Source organism: Orycteropus afer, unplaced genomic scaffold (genome assembly GCF_000298275.1).
Source record: "Orycteropus afer afer isolate SDZICR_OR568_19922 unplaced genomic scaffold, OryAfe1.0 scaffold00095, whole genome shotgun sequence".
In the NCBI taxonomy this organism is placed as follows: Eukaryota; Metazoa; Chordata; class Mammalia; order Tubulidentata; family Orycteropodidae; genus Orycteropus; species Orycteropus afer.
In genome coordinates, this window is record NW_006921682.1 from 3,742,537 (window position 1) to 3,764,725 (window position 22,189).

The window sequence follows — 22,189 nt, forward strand, 5'->3', positions numbered from 1 at the left end:
AAACCCAAGGAGGGGTCGCTATGAGTCAGGGCCGACTCGACGGCAAATAACAACAACAACAACATGAGTATTGGGAAAATACAATCCATGCCCTTGATTTTGTGATATAAAAGCATATTGTGTTCGTTCTTCAATGCAACATTCAGATCATAATAATATCCTATTATTGTATTGAAATCACTGATGAAACTTATAGAAATAAAGAAGTGCTGGCAAGAAAATATTATGATATGAAGCAAAAAAAATAAGGTTGTTAATTTAACATTACTGAAACTTGGAGAAGGTATACATAAGGGGAAACTGAAAGGAATTCCTGTCATACAGTAATTGTATTTGTGAACACAGACCATTTTAAGATACCAAACACAGTGACATCTATTTCGATGTCTTCTCTTTTATTCTTTCAAAGCATATTTTGCTTGATTATCCTCCCATGTGATTCCTTTTTCACATCTTACACTTTGAGAACATGTGTACAGGTGACCTAATTAGACAGACTTGAAAAATAAGCACTGTAACTTCCAGAAAACTGCATTTCAATTTGGCTACTGAAATGCAGTTTTGCCAGCCTTCCAGTCAGCAGCCATCTGGTGCCTTAGCCACTATGCCACCAGAGTTCTCCCTCTGTAAGTTATAGTGATTATTTATTGCCCAGGTTTCAGTTCAAATGGACTTGTCCTTAGCAGCAATATGATAGACTCAACCCTTGGGTCTATTCCTCAATTTTTAGTGTGTGGTTTGTGCACCCACAAACACATGTGCACATGTGTGCCCCACCTGAGCCTGTCTCCCAATTCTACCTTCACTTATGGTGCAGTGGTCACTTATCAAAAATGTAAACACTCTCACACAAGTAGGCAGAAGTTTCTAATGTATGTGAAGAGGAAAGGACCTTGAAATGGATTTTTCAGAGGAAAACCAGGTACGGTAAAGTATCAAAATATCAGCCTCCCCCTCCTCCCTTTTATCATGAGCCTGGCTTGTGGAGCCAGATTTCTGCCAAAGCCTTTGTTCGTGATCCCTCTCTGTGCTAAGGAGAGCGTAAGGCACGGAGGTTTACTTGGTTTTGCAGTAGGCCACCACACACATGATGCCGACCACAAGCAGGGCGATGCAGATGCCGGTTATGGTCAGCACTCTCTTCTGGTAGAGCTCCTCAGCTTCTGGAAAGGGATGAGAACAAATGTCACCACAGATCACTTACAAATGCCAGGGCTTAACACTAGAACAGTTGGCATGCTGAATGGCACTGTCCAAGTTCATAAGAAAATAAATGGCATGACAACTCATTAAATCTACAACTGTAACTCAGGTATAAAATATTATTCACTATTTTGAGCACCAACAGCAAAAATCAGCTGTGGCCATTTACAATTTAAAAAATCAAACTATAACATTAATCACAAGCTATACATATAGAAGCTGTGCTATTAAATTAGCAAATCATGAACATTAATTATAAAATAACTATTAGATCAAGATTTGTAGTTTTATTTTGAAAATATCTCTTGCAAAGACAACAGGAATCAGCACCAACAAGGAAGCTGGGATTGGTGCCGCTGCATCCCTCCCTTGCTCGCTCCTCCCTCCTCCGTGGTATTTATTTCCCCGCTATTTTATATTATCACTTTATATTCCAGTGGTCTTTGCAAAGAACCGTTTATAATTATTATTTTTTAAAAATAAACTGAAAAACATTTGCAAATATGAGCTTGGCTTGTAGTTAGCAAACAAATTGAGCCCAGATCCCTATGATTTAACCACAAAACGAGAACAAAAAAAGCAACACAATATTGAGCAGCAGGGCACTGCATCAGAGAAAGCTCAGGAGGATAAGAAAGAATGTCCTGGGCCAAATTGAAGACTTGACTGTTATAGAACAACTCTTATTACTTCACCAACCTTAAAGAACTGATTTATCTGTATAAAGAATCCACTAACACAAATGATGTGTGATATGGAATAGACTGCATATTTCTACGTTTGCCACCTTGGCAAATTATTGCTAATGTAGGTTATCCTAAAGAAGTGTGATGCTCAGAACTTAGAACTTTGAACTAAGATCCCTGGTGTACCTCAAATACAATATTAGAGTCTCCAATTCAGGAAGTTTCTCAATTTACAAATCAGTTTCTTTGGGGGATAATTTGATTATACCAAGGTAGGTCAGGTTCTTAACAAGATTTGCAGATTTAAGAGTGACCTGATGATCCCTCAGGATCTGAGTTTCCAACAAGTCTAATTATACTTATTCGAAGATAGTCACGAGTTCACTGAGAAGAGAACTCAACTGGTACATAATAAGCAGCATAAACTATTTACTTGTCATTCTAAATAATAAGCTGGTCAAGAACCTGGGAATGTTGTACAAATGAAGCTGTCTTATGTGGACATTGATACAAGACCCACAAGGAGTATTTCCAACATACATTCCCACTTTCAGCAACTCCACTGTTTTCTCTATTGAGAGAAGGTAACTCAAAGGACGTTTTCTTGAAATGAAAAAGTGAGTTTTAATTTCTATGATACAGTGAACCTTATCATTAAACAAAACATTTCCTACAAGCCAAGCCCATGATAATCAAATTCCAGTTAACAGGTCAGGAACATTGTCAAATCAAATTAATATAACACTGATTATTACTAACAGGAGGAAAAGGAGAATAGAAGTCAGTGGGTAAAAGACTAGAACACTTCATATAGTATACAAAAACAAACTCCAAAAGGTTGGAAGTGGAAAGGAGAAGTAAACCAAGAGGACAGACAGACTGACAGAATGACAGAGCGAGTGAGGAAGTAAAGTACAAGGGAAAACAAGGTTAAAAGTTAAGGAGCCGTCTGAAGTCCCTGGCACAGCATGCCTGATACTAAGGGAGGAAAAATAAATAAAATAAAACCAGAGGGAGGAAATGCTTGGGTGGGGAAAAAAGGTGGATGCAAAGTTGGAAGGGTGATCCCATACAGCATAACTCCTAATCTAGGCTAGCAGGCATGTGGAAGCCACAATTAGAAAGCAAAGCAGCTGGTGAACTGCAGTGAAGCAATGCACCAGGAAACAGAGTTGGTGTCACCTATTTACTGTGATGCAAAAGTCAAATGAGGACATGACACCTGGATGCTTATGTGTTAATTGCTTGTGTCCCCCATCCAACCCCCCCCAACAGCCACAAGACAGGAAAATAATTTTTATGGGGTGTTAATCTGTGAGCTTAATGCCACTGTAGCTTCTTTCTTGAACTTGGCATCCTGATCAGGCTTATGTATGTCTAAGAAGCAGAGGTCTCACCCCACAAGTCCTCTTCCACAGACAAAAGACCACAGAGAAAGGCTCCCTAGGCTGTGATGAGTTGATTATTAAACAGGAGTGGAAGCATTTTTGCCAAGAAAATGAAGGCCTTACTTTACTGTGTCCCCTTATGCTTAGTTTTTCTTTTTTAAAAACTGTAAGGCCATGGTAGCACTTTTTCTCTGACACCTTAACATTCTATCTTTAGGAACAGCTGGGAAATCGCTTCTGCAAATTACAAAAATAGGGGCATATGGAAAGGCTAAAGGGAAAAAAGGTATCACGTGTACTCTCAGGGATAATTTTGATAAATTTTTTGTGGTTGTTGTTAATTATAAAATAATAGATTGAGTTTGTGAACAAATGGTGTATGAGACTCATTCTTCCCATGTTATATAAGAAAACATGTTTCCTACTAAAATCGGCCATGGAATGGACTATTTCATAGAAATAAAAGGTAGTTCAATAAAAGCTAGTGGGTAATGCAAAACACCTAAGATGAACCAATTAAAGTCATAGAATACAGATACAGGATTAAGACCCTGTATTCCCATCAGCATTTTGTGAATGTATTACACACCTTCACCCAAATTTCTATTTAATTTTCCTATGATTTTATACATAATATTAACATGTTAATGTTAATGTGGTAAGGGAAGAATACTTGAAGAGTAATATAAATGAACGGTTCTTTTAACTCCCTTTCTTATTTTTTTTTCCCCCATACTGTAACAATAGGGCAAGAGTAAATTAAGAGTGAAAAATTAAAAAAAAAAAAAAAAAAAAAGGAAAAGAATCTGTCCAGTTGGCAGGTTGGCCATGAGTGGAAATGCTTCTGAAACTTAAGGTTTGGCTGGAGGTATTTTAGTGAGTCATTTTTCAGTCTGATCTCACCATGCCAAGAGACAGGGTCCTTGTCTTTTTCAGTTTTAATTGAACTTTAAGTCTGGTTTTCCTTAAGGGTATAGCCTGCAATAATGGTCAATCAGCCTTTTCAGAAGTGGAACAACCTTCATCCTGAGGGCATTAACCCCGACACACAGTTCTCCTAACACAGACGACGTGTCACTCTAGTGATGGTTCTGTGTCCTCTTGTGCTTTGTACTCTTAGGAGACATTCTCCGATGTGCAAAAGGGCACTGACAAAGATTTGGAGGCACTCCCCATCCATCAAGAGTTTTCTCCTACGGTGTGTTTTTAAGGAGATGGGTAGTTGAGTTTCTATGTCTGTAAATGCTGGAGCTTGCAACTGCCTCATTTGCACCAATTATGGAAAGGTTATTAGGTATAGACAGTAATGTTAGCATTCAACAGCAAGCAGCAGCTGCTGCTGCCCTGTGTGCATGAGGCCAGGGAGACCAGCTGAATGGTAAGTTGTCCTGTTAATCAGGACCCTGCTTTGTTGACCCACCACCACACTGCAGACCTTGAGTGCTGGGTTCAGAGAAACCTGCTGGGGCAGCTCTGTGGGGTCTCTGCAGAGGCAGCACAGCTTCCCTGCTCCTCTCCAATCTCTGGCCTTTTTTCTCAACTACTTAGGACACATAACACCACCACCACTTAGGATGATGGTCTCCAAACAGAGTACCTTCAATTTTATTTCATAGGCTCATATGACATATTCTCTTTATGGTTGCAGTGTGAAATTCTCAATTTGATTACTTGTCTGGATAATCTTAGTGACTCAAATTTAATTCCATTAGCACTAGAATTTCTACCTAAAATAGCACCAGGCATATTTCTTTCTGTTTTCTATTTCCTTCCTCATAAGATAATGAAGTTGACTACAACAGTATTTGAACATCTATGAAAATCAAGATAATTCAAATTTTTGCATATAATATTGTTATTATAATATAGGGGCTTTTTCTTGATTTTTACCTGGTATGTCAAACTTCTATGTGATGTGTTTCTTAGGTTTGATATATTTAAAAGCTTTTGTTCTCAAGTCTCTAGTTTGGATTCTTTCTGTAGCTTTCTGAACCACTCCAACCTACCCCAGATTTAATATAACACCATAGCTAGATCTAATCAGTGGGAATGTGGGAAAGGTATGAATTTGCAGCAGGTGTGAATTTTTATCCCAAAGTGAAATTTGGGATTATAAAAGCTGCTGCACTTAGTAACATTTCAGTAAACTAATCATAGATTGAAAGCAAAGAAATCATTGTTATAGCTGTATGACCCCTTCTAAAGAAAAAGGAAATTAGTTAGGAACTGAAAGGTAAGAGTAGGAAGGGAAAAAGATGTAAGCTCATAGGCTCTAAATTCTGCAGGCTAAAAGGAATGATGATTGGTCCATACCCATAAATTCAATCCCAAGATGCTCTGCCAATGCAGAAAGTTGACAAAAAAAGAAAGAAAGGGAAAAAGTTTCAGAAAAGAGCAATACACTGCACTCCAAAACACATTACACACGACTATTACGGCTTTCTGTGCGTGCACATCAAACAGGACAGAAGGTGGGTGATTAATAAAGCAGTGCTCAGGTAGCCCCCTGGGGTCCACATAGGGAACCTCTCTTTTTAAGAGGTGTGCAAACAGCAGCACTCTGTGTCTTTATTAACCCTTAAAATACCTGACTTAGGGGGAAGTTGTATATCTGTGCTGTTCTTTACTCTCCTTCATTGTTTGCGAACAGAAATACTGAACTTTATAGTCAGAAAAGGCATCAGAAATCAATTCAGTCCCCTCTTTTTAAAAGGCAGAAGCCAAGTTCTAAGGTGAAACTTTTACCCCCGAAACACACAGTGGCAGTGCCAGCAGCAGAAACCAAGAGGATAGCAATTTGGTCTGAATATTTTATCACTGACCTATTATTCAGCATTTTTGAGTACTTTGTTCTATTCTTTGTTGTTGCTGCTTTGGCTACTTTTAGAAAATCAATCTACTTCTTTCCTCCCAAACTTCCACTTTCTCCACCACTTCATATTTCACTCAAAAAGCAATAAACCCTTCCGACCAAAAAGCCAGACAAGGAACTGGGACAGGGAACCGAATTTGCTTCCAGTTTTTTTTTTTTTTTTTTTCATATAATTCCTATGTGGCATAGGACAACTCTCTATGCCTTTTTTAAACTGTAAAAGTGAAGAGTGGGTGGGTAATATTCTTGAGATCTCAAGTTAATTTTATTACTTCCTCAAATATCAGAGAGCAAGTTAGGTAACAGGCCTGAGCTGCTCCAGTGAAATCCTTTTACAGGATCCCCCACTGAGATGCCATCATTTGGGGACAGGCACTAAGAGAAGCTGCCCTGTAGATGGTTTTCAAAAGTGTGAACCTACAGCTAGCAATCTTGGCCAACTTTGACCCTGGACTCCAGGTTTGCAAGAATGAAAGAACCTGCACAGGCTCAGATGAAGAAATAGGGAGAATGAGGCCAAAGAGGGAAAAAAAAATCTCCAGAAACAACACTGCATTCTTGGGGAAAAATAAATGAATAAATAAATAAATATGTATATATATGTGTATGTATATATACACACACACATATATATTAATCAAGTTCCATTGTGCAGTATTCTTTAGGACTTCACTTATTTTTGCAAGTGAGGTGGTGGAGAAATAGGTGGGAAAGAGGGAGCAAATGAAACCAGAGGTTCAGAGGTCTGTATTTTCTTCCTTTAATTACATACTTGATACCAGGGAGCTCAATAACATGAGAAGACATTTTCTAATTTTGAAAAAATGCAGGTCAGGGGTATTTCTCTTACAAAAACGTCAATCTGGAAATGGAAAAAGTAACTCATAAAGAGAAGGCACAAGTATAGGAGGTGAAGGGGCTGGAGCTGTCCTGGTTGGAGGTCCTGCCTCTGCCAGTTACCAGTTCAGTGACTTTGGAAATTTAATTTCTCACTGACAAAAGGTCTCACAGGTGACCTGAAGAATAAAGGAGACACTGTGGGAGAGTGACTTGCCCTCCAAAATCCAGGAACTATATATGTCGGCCAGCAGCAGGAGGCCTAAACAGACACATCTTGAGATTTACCCTGGGCTACTTGCTGCAGTGAGGCTTACTTTTGCATTAATTTCATGGCCAGGAAAATTCTGAAGACCCCTGGGCTACATCCAAGAATAGAGTCTTAGAAATTTCCCATCTCTTCAGGAAATGATGCTTCCAGATTTAAAAAAAAAAAAAAAAAAAAAATGTAAATACAATGGTAATGAGGGCACTAAATATATGTTATCTATGAGAGCCCTTCTGTACTTCAGAGTATGTAGGCAAAGAACCTATGTTTTTCACAAACCAAGTGGTGGTGGTGGTGTTTATGATAAATTGATTGCACAAAGTTCACAGCAAAATAACAATTTATTCAAATCTAAATGAATTTCATTGCCTCAGGGCAAGACTTAATTTGTCAGATTGACTTTTTTTTTTGTCCCCCCCTTTGCTTCCTTCATAACTTTGGAAAATCAATGTGAAAAAACTCATTTTCTGAGCAAGTTAATAATAAATTCCTTCTCCATCCCCATGAGCGTGTAAGGCCATTTTCTTTCCTAGAACTGCTTCTGTCTCTCACTTTTTCCTCCCACCAGTCAGTAATATTTTAAGGGTTAAAATCAAGAGATAACAACATAAACTCTTTCCAGAGAATCATGATTCTATGCCTACGTGAACACTGCTAATGATCTGTATTAGTTGCATAGAAAGCTTGGTTAAGTCTTCAATAAAATTAGTGGCATGCCCATGCATACATATTACTGCATTTACAGTTTTAAAAGTAAGTCTGTGAGCCTAACTATAATTTCATTTCATGGGAAGTCATTCATATCAGGCAGCTCCAATTTCAAATAATTCAATGGGAAATTGGTACTTAAAATTGGAATCTCTTCTGGTCATATGCCCTAACAAGGAAAACAAGCAGAGGAAACATGCATCAGTCATTCTAGACGTGGAGCAAATGCTGCTGTAATTTATTTGTACTATTGGTAGCTACATTTCTTTCATGGTGACTCAAGAAAAGCAGACTCTACAAACACTTTTCATTGTATGAAGAGGTTATTACTTTCTGTTATTTTTAATCTAATGTTGGTGTAGGCTCATTATGTCTCACATGCTTCCTATTGAACTTCTGCCTGGCCACTATATTTTTCAAATTAAATTAATAATTCAAAAACACAAAGGTTACTGTAAACAATTTAGTTTCCTTTTGTACATGTGATTTCCTGCTGTTCACTCAGCAATATAAAAAATTAAATCTCAGAGTCTTCAGAAACTATTAAATATTGACTCACTAATCCTTAGCCTTAGGATTTTATAATTGTTTGCAGAAAGATGATTAACCTGTAGGTTAATTTAAATTTTTCAATTTCATTATAATAATAATAAATACTTTTTTAAAAAACCAAAATTATATGTACATGGAGTAATGGCTTCTATTAAAGTTTTAATACATTCAGGACTTTATTCTTTATTATCTAAGGCCTGCTCTTTCAAATAATCTCAAAGACATATGTGTAGTCTTAACTATCTGTACCTCTGAGGTTTCTGCAGGCATTCTATTAACACCATTTCTAAATGGGACCTGATTTTTAATTTTAGACTTACCTTTATAAATGTAGATACGTTTTTGTCATGTATAACACTCCGTATTGCTACTGAGCCCTTTGAAATGTAAGAACTTTCTCCTTACTCCCAAGTTTCCATGTGCATGTTAGCACACAGCACATGTGCAGACACACACAGAGACACACACAGACACACACACATACAGAGAAAACCCTGTTATGGTTCAAATTTATGATGATTCTGTCATAGGTGGAGTGTGTATCTATTCTACTGTCAACAAGATAAACACATTTGGTAAATAAAGTGATAACTGCAACAGATTTTTAAAGCATTTAGAAATCAATATAAATAATTTATGCACTAGTTACCTATGGCTTAAAAATACTTTACATTTACTCTGAGCATGTACTTAAAAGTTCTAAAGTTGTACCCTTTAAAAATCATCTATGATACGGGCTACTCCGTAATTAGTTTCTATTATATATTAATTTATATATGACATACTTATTCTATACTGCTTATAACTATTAAAGCTGTGTATTAAAGCTTTCTGTTTTCTCTGGAAATTGATTATGGACTGTCTACACACAGACACACACACACATACACAACTTCATGAACATGATCGTTTCAACTAGGAATTCTGTGTCAGGAGAGGTCAAATTTAAAGATGACTAATCTTGACAATACTTTCCTAGAAACTACAATACATATATTTTATATCAGGACAAATTGCTTCCTTCAGAAAGCTATATAAAATATACATTTGCTCCTTTCTTTCCTATTTCAAATCAGTTTTTATGAATCAATAAATGGCCCACAGGGTATTCTCACCATAATCAGTGTATGAAATCCTAATAACATAAGTTATATGCTAATAGCATTTTACAAAATTACTTCTGCACAACTCCATATAGAAGGCAGGAAAATAAGGATATTTTTGCTACTCTTAACAGCTTTATGTTCAGGTAGCAATGAAAGGTGCAAAAAAAAAGGATAGAAAATGTTGCCTTTTTAAAGTGTTTATTTGTATTCAGAACATCCTAAGGCACTTGACTGCTAACCAGAAGGCTGGTGGTTCAAACCCACCAGCTACCCTTGGAAGGAAGTTTGGGCAATCTACTTCCATAGTGATATCACCTTGGAAAGGGGTCGCTATGAGTCGGGGTCCAACTCGACGGCACATAACAACACAACAACAACAGAGGTAAAAGTTGAGAATTTAGGACACAGAGGTTAGAAAAATTAATTGTGTACAAGACAGCTTTACATAGCAGTTTCTGACTGGAAGACCTTTCTTTTCCATACATGTGGCATCACAGTCATGGCACGTTTTTTCATGAATGGGCTTCCTATCAATTGTGTTAAATCAGGTTAAAGACAAACACTGCTTTCCTGGATCCCTTCCAAAAGTGTCATTTAAGGCTTAGTAAAGAATTTATTTAAGGAATCACACTCTGAAATTCATAAATACATAGTGGCTATTTTTAAATGATATCTTACGAAAGAAGAAATGGTCTAAAAGTGAAGTTGAGAACACTTTCTCTCATTACTATGTCAGGTCATCATTATTCTGGAAAATACCTTTGGGTTTAATACTTTTCTCTACATAGTGCCCCACAATGCCTTCAATACACAATGCAATTCTCTCTAATATCAAAAACAATTATAACTTATACAGTCAGAATTTTCATTAGGTCTAAAACATAATTTTATTGTATTTATATAGTCATATAGATTTGCTCAATCTGTATTATTTGAATATAAACATTTCTAAATGAGTGACTTTAACGTGGTACATAAAATTTCATTTTTCTCCCTTATTTTAGTTTCCATCTTATCTACCTTTGAAATATGAATCTATAGCCATGGAGAGAAAAATTTTATCTACAAAAGGTATACTATTTAAATATTTGTGAATAAAATGAAGATTGTATTGAAAATTTAACAATATCAATTTATCAATTTTTACAACAGAAGATGACCTATGACATAATTGTTGATATGTAGTCTATGTGAATATATAAGAAGTACCAACTCACTAAATAAATGATTAAATAGAATGGGTCTAATTTCCCCATAATGCATTATGCAATTTATTTTGATAACTCCTATGACTATTAATATGATGCATTCCAGAACCTAATACTTTGCATGCATTATCCACAAGAGTAAATCTCTGATCTTTTTAGAGCTCCCAAATGAACAGATCATAGCGCTGTTTCTTGTGTAATGTCAATTTTAAGTGCAATAATATATGTGAAATAATTTTCATAGTGAGCAACTGCCTATCTAAATAAAGGGTTGGCAAACTGTGGTCTGCTGGCCAAATTCTGATGCCAGTTTTTGTAAATAAAGTTTTACTGTAATACAGCCATGCTCATCCATTTATGTATTCTCTACAGCTATTTTTGTGCTAGAATGGCAGTTCAGGAGTTGTGACAAGGGACCGTATCACCTGCAAACCCTAAAATATTTACTATCTTACCCTTCACAGAAAAAAAGATAAAAAATTGCCATCTCTTGATCTAAATGAATTATAATGGAATTATATGGAATCTCTTTTGAATACAATGATTTGAAAGCTCCAGGATCAAAAGCTACTAGTCCCATCTCACAAGAGAAGGACAAAAACATATTCTAGTTATCCACGCAATTACATAAAATCTGAATTGGTCTTATGAGAATAATGGTCAGAACTTCATGAAGCCACAAAAGCCCACAAGATTTTCATATTTCTGCATGTAAAAAACTACACATATTCTAGAATTTAATTCTTGTATTTCAAAATAATTAAAATGAATATTTAAAAATTATTTTTCCCTAAGATTACCTTCAAAACTAACATAAAATATTCTGTGATTGTTTAAACTAGTCCTGAATTACTCTATAAACGGAAGCCAGGTTACTTCATTTGCTGTGAAATGTTTGTTTTTAGTTTTCCTACTCAGTGCTTTTTTTAATACCTACATGCAACCTGTTCGGTTAATGAAGAGAAACATCTGAACTCTTTTTATTATGTTTATTTGTTATAAATAACACATTCTGAACCAAAGTTAACTTACCATCATTTCAGTTGTATAGGGGTTACAACTTAGCAACATCCTTTTCTAAATGTCATTTTAGAAAGAAGATGGACTGTTTAGTGGAATGCTTTTATTTTATCAACAAAAGTGAGACTTTTAAATGCCTTTATTGTAATTTCACTGCTTGATATTGACTCTCATTTTGTATCACATTATTCAATATCAATTTCAGAAACATCTGGAGCCTCACACACCTATTAGTAACTCAGAGCCAACTAGTCACGAACAGAGGAAGTAATACAATTGCTTTTGTTAATGTTCTCATGCGACAGGCAGAGGCAGTCAATATTAGACCTGGTAAAACACATCTAGCTCTAGGTGAAATCTGAGGGGAGACGCAGCAACAAGAAAGCAGCACCGACTGAGCATGCTCCTATTCAGGCAGAGACAGAAAGGGAGTGGACGTACTGTAGAAGCTGGCCATTACGTAGTTTTGGCAGCGATCACCAGTAAACTCATTTGGGCACCTGAGAGAAGAAACAAAAAAACAATGGTAGAAAAAACAGAGAAAAAGAGAAGAGGTGAATATATGCTAGAAAGAAGCTCCTTCAGTGTCAACTGACTGAACTTGGTGAGTCCACCTCAGGAACTGAATCTTTGTGCTGATCACAGCTTTCAGACTCTGGCATTCTCCCAGATGATAAAATTTTGGACACAATGTAGTGCTTGAGTTCCTTTGAGAGAAAGGTCTAAGAACTTCATCAAGTGACTGCTTCCCTTCAAAGGGACCCACTTAAAATTAAATCCAGTTTATTCCTCTCAGTTTTCCATTTGATAGCTTTGGTCAAAAATGTTGAAATAATTTTTTTTTTTTTTTTTAATGTCAGACTGCTTTGCATTGTTGCCCACCTGGGCTCATCATTCTTTTAACTGTAGGAGGAACTTCAGGGTTCATGTTGAGGACAGTCAAACAAGATCATATTGAATGGGTTTATGCCCTGAGTGGCTGAACCATAATTAGAACAAAAGGATTCAGTTACAGCTGAGCTGTAAAAGCACCAAGTGGTAGTGATTGTTGCTGTAGTTTGGGGAGAAAGCAAATTTCAGATTATTTGAACATACTTTCTTGGTTTTGGACTTTCATGGGCACATTCTCAGTACATCTTGCTCCAGTGAATCCAGGTTGGCACCTAGAGGGCAAAAATGTGATAAGCAATAGAACGCTAACATGGAACTTTCAGACTGGCAACTTTCCTCCCATGGAATATGGAGATTCCTATAAACGACCTGGTAACTGAACAACATAAAGAACAGACGAACATTTAGAAAACTGTGTCCCATTAAAAACTGTAGGTTTTAGGTTTTTGTTGTTGCTTGCTTCAGTCTTCAAAAGATCAGTTAACTGAAATTTAACTAGAGTGAGGTTGACAAGTTGAATAGGGGTGGCGAGGCATGGGCAGTTAGGTTATTTTCCTTTGGGAATTATCTCATCTGCTACTGAGCGTTGCCCCACAGTATGTTAAAATGGTAGTTTCGATAAGAATTTATATAGTTCCATTCATAATCTTCATTAAATGACCTGAGCTTTTTATTTTATATATATTCAATTTTGTACATATTTCATGGGTACTCTTATATCAGTTACAAGGTCAAAGATGGACATGGTTAATACAATGATCTCAACTATAAAGTCAAATATTTTGATACTCTGGAATGGTTTGACAAACAAAATTTCCCCCCACTTTATAAATATTGATATGTATTAAGTCTCATTATATATGAAAGACAGACAGTAGAAATAGATTCTTATCACTATAAATTTCACTTAATCCCATTATCCCAATTCAAAGACAAATACATTTTTCAATTTAGAACAATTATTCTTCTACAATAGTATGTAATAGATGTCATTTTGTATTTAAGGTAAAACTTTTAAATTTATTTATAAACTTACATTTTATTCACTCACATATATTTACATATCAAAATTCTAAAATGTGGATATAATATTGTCCTTCGGGTCATGCAATGGTTCTGTGCTTAAATATGGAAGTCCTTTATAATTGATCTTTTTGTTGCTGTTGCTCTAGCAACTAAGGCACCTGGCACTGGATTCATTCTATCCAATATAATGCTTTAATAAACAGGACCATCAAAAGGTTCTAGTAAGCCAATATACTTATGTAAAGCACCTATCTAATACAACTTAGTTCTGGTAGCATATACTTAGTGATTTATATGCAACCCTTTTTTTCGCAAGAGTAAATAAACATCCATATATAAGAACAGGCACTATCTTTTTTGGCCTCAGACATATGTGAATAAAATTATTCATTTTTACTAATACAAGGGTGATAGCTCTTCATTTAAGCCAAACTCAGTGCTAAAAAATTGCTGTCTAATGATTTGGTATATTTAATGCTGCTACTACTTCATAAAGAATGGCTCCTAAGATAAAATACTAGTAGTTGCAGATTTTATGCCCCAAGAGTATTTGTATAAATTTACAGCATAATTATGATCATTAACAATAATATCAATAATCTTAATAAAAATTATTATGTATTAAAACAGCCCTTTTGAAATATTCAAAACACATATGTAAATTAACTAGTTATCTGGTTAGAATACAATTGCTGCAGTGAATAGAGAAAGATTTGTCTAAAGTAGTAAGTATGTAAGAACTATAACCTATGAGATTGGCTCATTTATCATAAAAATGTCATTCTACATGTTTAAGAAAGTTTGTCTTCACAGATATATAAGAAAGACACATGGGGACTTGTTTCCCATAAAACTTATATGACATAATATCTAAAGTAAATTATTTTTTGGTTGTTTTGTTTCTGACACAGGACTATAAATCCATACAGATATATAAGTAGGTAATTCTAAAACTAAGGACATTTTATTTTGTTCTTTTTATTTTACCTGCTTGCATTCTTGATGAAATAAATACTATCATATTGATCACACAATAGTCCTCTTATCTTCTTTTTCATACAAAGAACATGGTGTACTTTGTGTGAAAACCATTTTTGTGTGTCTGTGTGTGTGTGTGTGTGTGAGAGAGAGAGAGAGAGAGAGAGAGAGAGAGAGAGAGAGAGAAACAGATAAAACCAGCCATCTGAGACAAGACAAGAAATATTCTTATTTAAGGATCATCAAATTAATAAATAGCTCAGGAATTATGAGTCCCTTAAGAGAAGAAATAGATTTATTTGTAAAATATTATTTAGACATCTTAGATACACAATTGTGTGATCAGTGAGCATGGAGCTTCAAGAAGGTAAAAGTGGTAAAAAATCTTACCCCCTTTATTACAAACTTCAAACAAGGCATTTTCCTGAAAAACAGCATTATGGAATGGTGATTTATCTACATAATATGACTATAGAGAATATTTGGTATAGTAACACTTAACTACCATTTGAGGTGCACAAATCCATTTTGGAACTATCAGTTCTGAACCAGAGCTGTCCTTTCACTAAAGCTTATCTTCACTTGGGAAATGAATTTTCTTATTTAAAGCCATACTCAAAGTGTGTGGTTCATGGACCAAGAGTATCAGCATCTCCTAAGAGCTTGTTAGCAAAAATGCAGAATTTCCTGCCCCAGACCAGAACTAAGAGTAAGAATCTACATTTTAATAAGATCTCCAAAAGAGTTTTATGTCTACTGAAATTTAAGATGTAAGAGACTCTGAACATGAAAATCGAGGGTAAGGCCCTTTTGTCCTGGCAGGAGAGAATCTTATTGTTTAGGCATGCACAAGCCAGTTACCTTTACTTGGCCTCAGTCTCTATCAGTGATAAAATGAAGGGATTTAACTAAGTGATTTTGAAAAGTCTCTTTTTTAGCATTAAAATTCTTTGAGTTGACATGGAATACATATTAATACAACACCATTTCTTCAGAATACATTACTAGTTAGGATGACAGAACTCAAGGACTTTCAAAAATCATTTTTGATAAAATGGATTTTTAAGACAATTATGGAGGTAAAACAAAAAATATCCATTGCTCTGCAATTTAATTGTTCAGCAACAATCATCAGTACGTAATTGTTGTGAACATCTTGGATTGCTGACAAATCAGATGGAAGGAAATGGAAATTAACTGAACAGTTTCTGCATAAGGAAACTGTAACTGCATTGATTATGTAGAGAAGACATATGCAAATGACAAACCATCTGATCTACAACATCTGATTAAATACTATAGATAGAATCAGTTTGAAGAGAATAGGAAGAATGTATGGCTTCTGACATATGATTATTATATTACCATTTGATACTAAGTGTGCTAGCCAATCAGTCACTGTCCTGAGAGATGCGAGTACATTAAATTTAATCTGATTTTAGCAATGTGCTTTGGCATAAGTCTGAGAAAATTCCCAGAATTTTATTTCTTAAAAAGTACAAGTGTTTGAATAATCCTTGCTGCTGCATCAAAAAAAAAATCATTTGTTTCATTGAGATCACAAGACGGGAATATTTTTCTGGTTTTCATTCTGTTTATTCTAGTATCTGCCCTTAATGTGATAAATAATTTTTTGTCCTACATTTGGCCTTAATGGGGTAAAAATTTGTAAGTAATGAATAGTTTTGTCTGAACTTAGGCTTCATCTACTCCAACTAACTCTTTCCTTATCTCTACCTTTCCTTCTCCCTACTTTCAGGTCCAGGATATGAAGTTACAATCCCCTCTTTGGCTCTCTCATTGCAAACTGTTTTAATATTTTTCACTATACTTACCTCACTGCTCTGTTTCCATATTTTCTTCCTTTACTAGTTCATAATGAGCTTGAGGACAGTGACCATATTTTGATCATTTTGCATTGCAGATGCACTCATGGTTCATTAAAGGCACTCACAATGTGTGTGCAAAACTGAACTGAGATAGGATCTGATTGCAATCTTGAATAAAGAACCATATCAAAAGAGATTTTCATACAGTCAGTTGGTTTGGCAAATATAGGTCAATATTGAACTTCTATATTTTATTTTATTTTTTTATTTTTTATTGTGATTTGGGTGAAGATTTACAGAGCAAATTCACTTTCCATACAGCAGTTCACATGTACTTTGTCTCATGTCATTGACCACAGTTTACCACAATGTAACAGCTCCCCTCCTGTATTTTTTATTTTAATAGTTTGTAATAGAATCACTTCTGTGGACTTTTCCCCCTGCCCCCTCCCCCACCACAGGAACACCCAGTGTCCTCCTCACAGACTATACTTTTCTCAAATAAAATCTTTTAACATCCTATTTGCAATCCTGAAAAGCTATTATTATTCTTTAAATGTCTAGTACCTCACATTTAAATCCTGCTACTGAAATACCAGTTTATTGATGATTCAATAAACCAGTACAATCTACTAGCCAAGATTCCTACACGGCACCAACACAATAAAATCTGTACTTAATAATAACCTTGATATACTGTTTATATATCCTGGATACTTATATCCTGATAAGTTTACTATATAATTAATTAAGAATTCATGTATTCTGAGAATCAATTTATGGCTTGGTATCTATTTTTATATTCTAATAGAATAAATTATTTCCCTTCTATTCATGGAATCCCTAGATATATACATAAATATTCACAGATTTACTCCCAAGGAACTTCTGATTATTTAGGGTTGGCTAACTGTATAAACTATTTATAGTTTATAGTCAATTTACAAACCATTTTTAGATCTGCCTTCTCTTCCATTTCTTACTTCTTGGTTTCATTAATTTTCCTTAGGCCTCCCTTGTTCAGGCAAGCAAAGGGAGAAAAGGCTTACCTAATAGTCTCCTTAGTCACCACCCCACAGTAAAGTATTTCAACAATTGTAAAAATACCTTGACTAAAAAAGAAGAGTCCCTAATGTCTTTTTGCTCTTCCTCAATAATTCTGAAATACTCTTTTTCAGTATCTCTGTTTACAAATATTAAATAATGGAAATGTCAACACATACATATTGAGGAATATCAGTGGGCTTAAGTGACGGACATCAAAGCCTTTTGCTCTCACTCTGTAAATCAGAGCTGGCAGTGTATACACTAGTGCGTACACTAGTTCAAATAGTGCTGCTCTGTTTTTCTACTGTGTCATATTGCAAACCCTGACTTTTCTCACCCTTTAGCCTGCTCAGCATTCTTGCCAGAAATCGCCCACTCACTGGTGTGTCTGTATTGTAGATTATCCTTCCCAAATGTATTGTTACTAATGGTCTGCATTTTCCCAATATGAACCTCATTCTGTTATTTACCTTTAAGTGAAATTTCTTGAGGTTTATATATGCTTTTCTAATTTGTGCTTTAGTGTTCTTTTCAGTATCTGTCTTAGTAATCTAATGCTGCTATAACAGAAAACCACAAGTGGATGGCTTTAATAAAAATAAATTTATTTTCTCACAGTTTAGGAGTCTAGAAGTCCAAATGCTGAGTGTAGTAGGCTCTAGAATAAAGGCTCTCTCCCTCTGATGGCTCTGGAGAAAAGTCTTTGTCTCTTCAACTTCTGCTTCTTGGTTCCTTGGAGATGTCTGTGTATCTTGGCATCTCTCTTCCCCCCATCTCTCCTCTGCTTCTTGTTTAATCTCTTTTATATCTCAAAAGAGATTGACTCAAAATACACCTACACTAATCCTGCCTCATTAACATTACAAAGACAACTCATTCCCAAATGGAATTATAACCACAGGCACAGAGGTTAGGTTTCACAATACATCTTCCTGGGGGACATAATTCAATCCATTACAGTATCATCTGCAACAGATATTTATTTCATCAAAGATATGCCCTGATCTACAACATTAAAGAAAATATTAAATATAAAATGTTCCAATAATGTTTCCTTCAGATCCAATCTCCTATCTCCCCATCACTACTCAGCTAGGATGCAGCATCCCTTTGCTTTTTTTTTTTTTTTTTATGTTCTTAGAGCCAACTTTTAAACCATGAGATAACAGTATATATATATAGTGACCACTATGAACTCCAGGGTAGATGCTGAGAAAAAGAACTTCAAAGTTGTCCTTGCTCTTAAATGCTGTTTGTCAGTTTCTAGGATATGCAATCTCAATAGTGAAGGTGGCAGTGTTTATAGATTAACCCCTCCTCGTTTGAACCCTGGTGCCCTTCCTAAAGCTCTGTTTGCACAGCTTGTTCTGAAATGCTCATCTGTAGACTCAAACCCTTGTCATTGTTTATTCTACATGATGTATCCTTAAGCTTGAGGGTCAAACCATTTAATCGGATATGGGATCAATCTACATCCCACACATCTCCACATCTTTCTGACACAATGACATATGGACTGTTAACTTGTGGTTTGCTCTTCCTCTCTGGAGGATGTCCTTCTTGTCTCCTCAAACAGCTTAGAGACTCTGACAAGCTTTTTGATTCTGTGTACTTCAACCACTCCATTTTATGATAAAACACGTTAATATTCACATTTTCTTTAAACCATTTCATATGAATATTTCAATTTCTTGCATTTTATTCTCAATAAACTATATGCTTCTCAAGGTGTGGGCTACTGAATCTACTTCTTTTCACAGATCCTCTGCCTCTGACTAGGTTAGGTTCCCAATTATATATTTCTTTGGTTTCCTAAATATCCTTCACAGAATTTGGAATATCTATAATCAATAATTTGAAATATGTTTCTTATTCTTAATAGCCCTTGGATTCCATGAGGCCCAAGGCCAGTCTAATTTTTTTCTCACCACTTCATCCTCATGCTAGCACAGAGCCTGGTTCATAGAGGAGGCTTAACCATCTCGCTCTGGTAGCATAGTGGCTAAGGCACTTGACTGCTAAGCAGAAGGCTGGCAGTTCAAATCCACCAGCCAGTCCTCGAAAGGAAGATGGGGTAATCTACTTCCGTAGTAATAATGCCTCGGAAACCCAAGGAGGGGTCGCTATGAGTCGGGTCCGACTCGACGGCACATAACAACAACAACCAACAACCATAGCTAGCTGCTTTTATGGGAAGAAAGGATATGACTTATTCAGAGCATTTAGTTAATGAACCTGACATTAGCATCAAACCAAAAAAAAAACTCAGTGACATTGAGTTGATTACAATTCATAGCATGTAAATTAAGGAGCTCTGGTGGTTCAGCGCCTAAAGCATTTGACTGGTAACCAGCAGGTTAGTGGTTCAAACCCACTAGGTGCTCTACAGAAGGAAGATGCGGCAATCTATTTCCATAAAGGTTTACCACCTTGGAAACCCAATGGGGGTTGCTATGAGTCTGAATCGACTTGAAGGCAGTGGGTTTCGTTTGGTGTTTGGAGCATCTAAATTGGTTCTTTTAGAAACAAAGGTATTTCCCTCCATCTAATTTGGTAAGTCAAAGTCAAAATGAATTAATAGGAGCCTTGGTGGCACAGTAGTTAAAACACTAAGCTGCTAACCAAAGTGTCAGTTGTTCAAACCTACCAAGTGCTCCACAGGAGAAAGATGTGGTAGTCAGCTTCCTTAATGATTTACAGTGCTGGAAACCTTATGGGGCAGTTACATTCTGTCCTATAGGGTAGCTATAAGTTGCAATAGACTCCAAGGCAATGGGTTGGGTGGGATATAATAAGCAAAGAGCGCTGGTGGCACAGTGGTTAAGGGCTCAGCTACTAACTGAAAGGTAGATGGTTCAAACCCACCAGCCACTCTACAGGAGAAAGATATGGTAGAGTTTGTTTCTGTAAAGATTCCCCCACTCCATTGTTGTGGATTCGCTGACCTAGGTATGCAAGTCACTGGCTCTTGCAGAAAATATTGTGGAAACCTTAATGCCATCCTGGTACATAACAAGGACTCAATAATTGATGGCTATGCTATGAGTCGGGTTTGACTCGACGGCACATAACAACAACAACAACAACATGTTTATATAAAATCCTCTCCAACCTATTCCAGCTTCAGCTTATTCTTGTCTTTCCTTTCTCTGAATTCTGATTACCTTAATAATCAGCACTGTGCCACATTTGAAATGTATTCACTCTATTGATTTACTGTTTTAGCTATTTAATTTTCTCAAATAGACTAATTTGCTAAAGACCAGAGGCCATGCCTTATATTTTCTCTTTGTTTCCAAAAATATCTAGCACAGATGTTGTTGTTGTTGTTTTTGTTGTTATGTGCTGTTGAGTTGGACCCAACTCACAACGACCCCTCCTTGGGTTGCCGAGGCGGTATCACTACGGAAGTAGATTGCCCAACTTTCCTTCCGAGGAGTGGCTGGTGGGTTTGAACCTTCAGCCTTCTGGTAAGCAGTCAAGTGCCTTAAGCACTACACTACCAGAGCTCCTAATCTATAAATAAATATTATCTATTTATTGAGTTTAATTTATTATTATATATTTATTGTGACTTTATCTCTGGCAGTTACACAATTTTCGTAACTGACTCCTACAATAATGCATAAAACAATACGGGTTTTTACTGCTCACCAGAAGGCTGGCGGTTCAAACCCACCAGCCACTCCTCAGAAGGAAGGTTGGGCAATCCTACTTCCGTAGTGATACTGCCTCGGAAACCCAAGGAGGGGTCGCTATGAGTCGGGGCCGACTTGACGGCAAACAACAACAACAAGAACAACATATACTATATGGTTTCATAAAAATTAATCATATAAACCATACATGTCTATGTTTGAAGGCATCTCTCCTATTCATAAACTTGATTTCTTTGTTTTTTGAAACATAAGGAAGCCAATGTTCAGAGATACAAAATGATCTGTCAAACCCAAAGTTATAAAGCTAGCTCATGGCCCCACCAAATCAAAAATTGCTAGTGTTCCATAAAATGAAGAATTGGGGTTTAAACATGATAATACACTTTGTAAAGGCAGGTGTATATATTTTTCTTATACCTACAGAGAGCATGTTATACTACCACTTACTTTTTATTATAAGAAAAAAAAAAAAATCTTGCTTCCCCAGAGTTAGATGTACTTTAGCAGAAAAGAACTCATTTAATTTCACTGAGTCTCTGGAAGGAATTTGGAGAACATATTAACTCTATTTTATAAATACAGTTTTTCATACAGAAAACTGAAGTGAAAGATATTAAGACTTTTCACCAAAATCAGTAGTTAAAACTGTAATCCCCTTATGATGAAGGGACATCTGTCCAAGGGACAACATACTATGTTTATAAACAGTCTGGCATAAACTCATTTTGGATTTAAAAAAAAAAAATCGAATGAACATTTTCCAAAATACTTCTCTATATTCTTCTGAAATTGTTCAGAAGAACATAGATATACGAGAAAAAATAAGAGAAAAATCTGGAAAATATTCTGCTCAGATAAGATTCTTGTTTCTTTGAACCACATGACAATATAGAGCAGTATAGAGCATTAAA

General features: G+C 35.9%; 1 protein-coding gene across 1 annotated transcript in view; it reads right to left on the reverse strand.

The window, feature by feature from the left end:
* NRG1 (neuregulin 1) overlaps positions 1-22,189 on the reverse strand; it is a 152,358-nt gene that overhangs the window by 9,385 nt on the left and 120,784 nt on the right. Inside the window, exons 3-5 of the mRNA XM_042781197.1 lie at positions 12,290-12,348; positions 5,591-5,614; positions 1,061-1,163 (exon numbers count right to left, since the gene is read on the reverse strand). Of these exons, the coding sequence (XP_042637131.1) occupies positions 1,061-1,163; positions 5,591-5,614; positions 12,290-12,348 (186 nt within the window). The remainder of the gene's footprint in view (positions 1-1,060; positions 1,164-5,590; positions 5,615-12,289; positions 12,349-22,189) is intronic.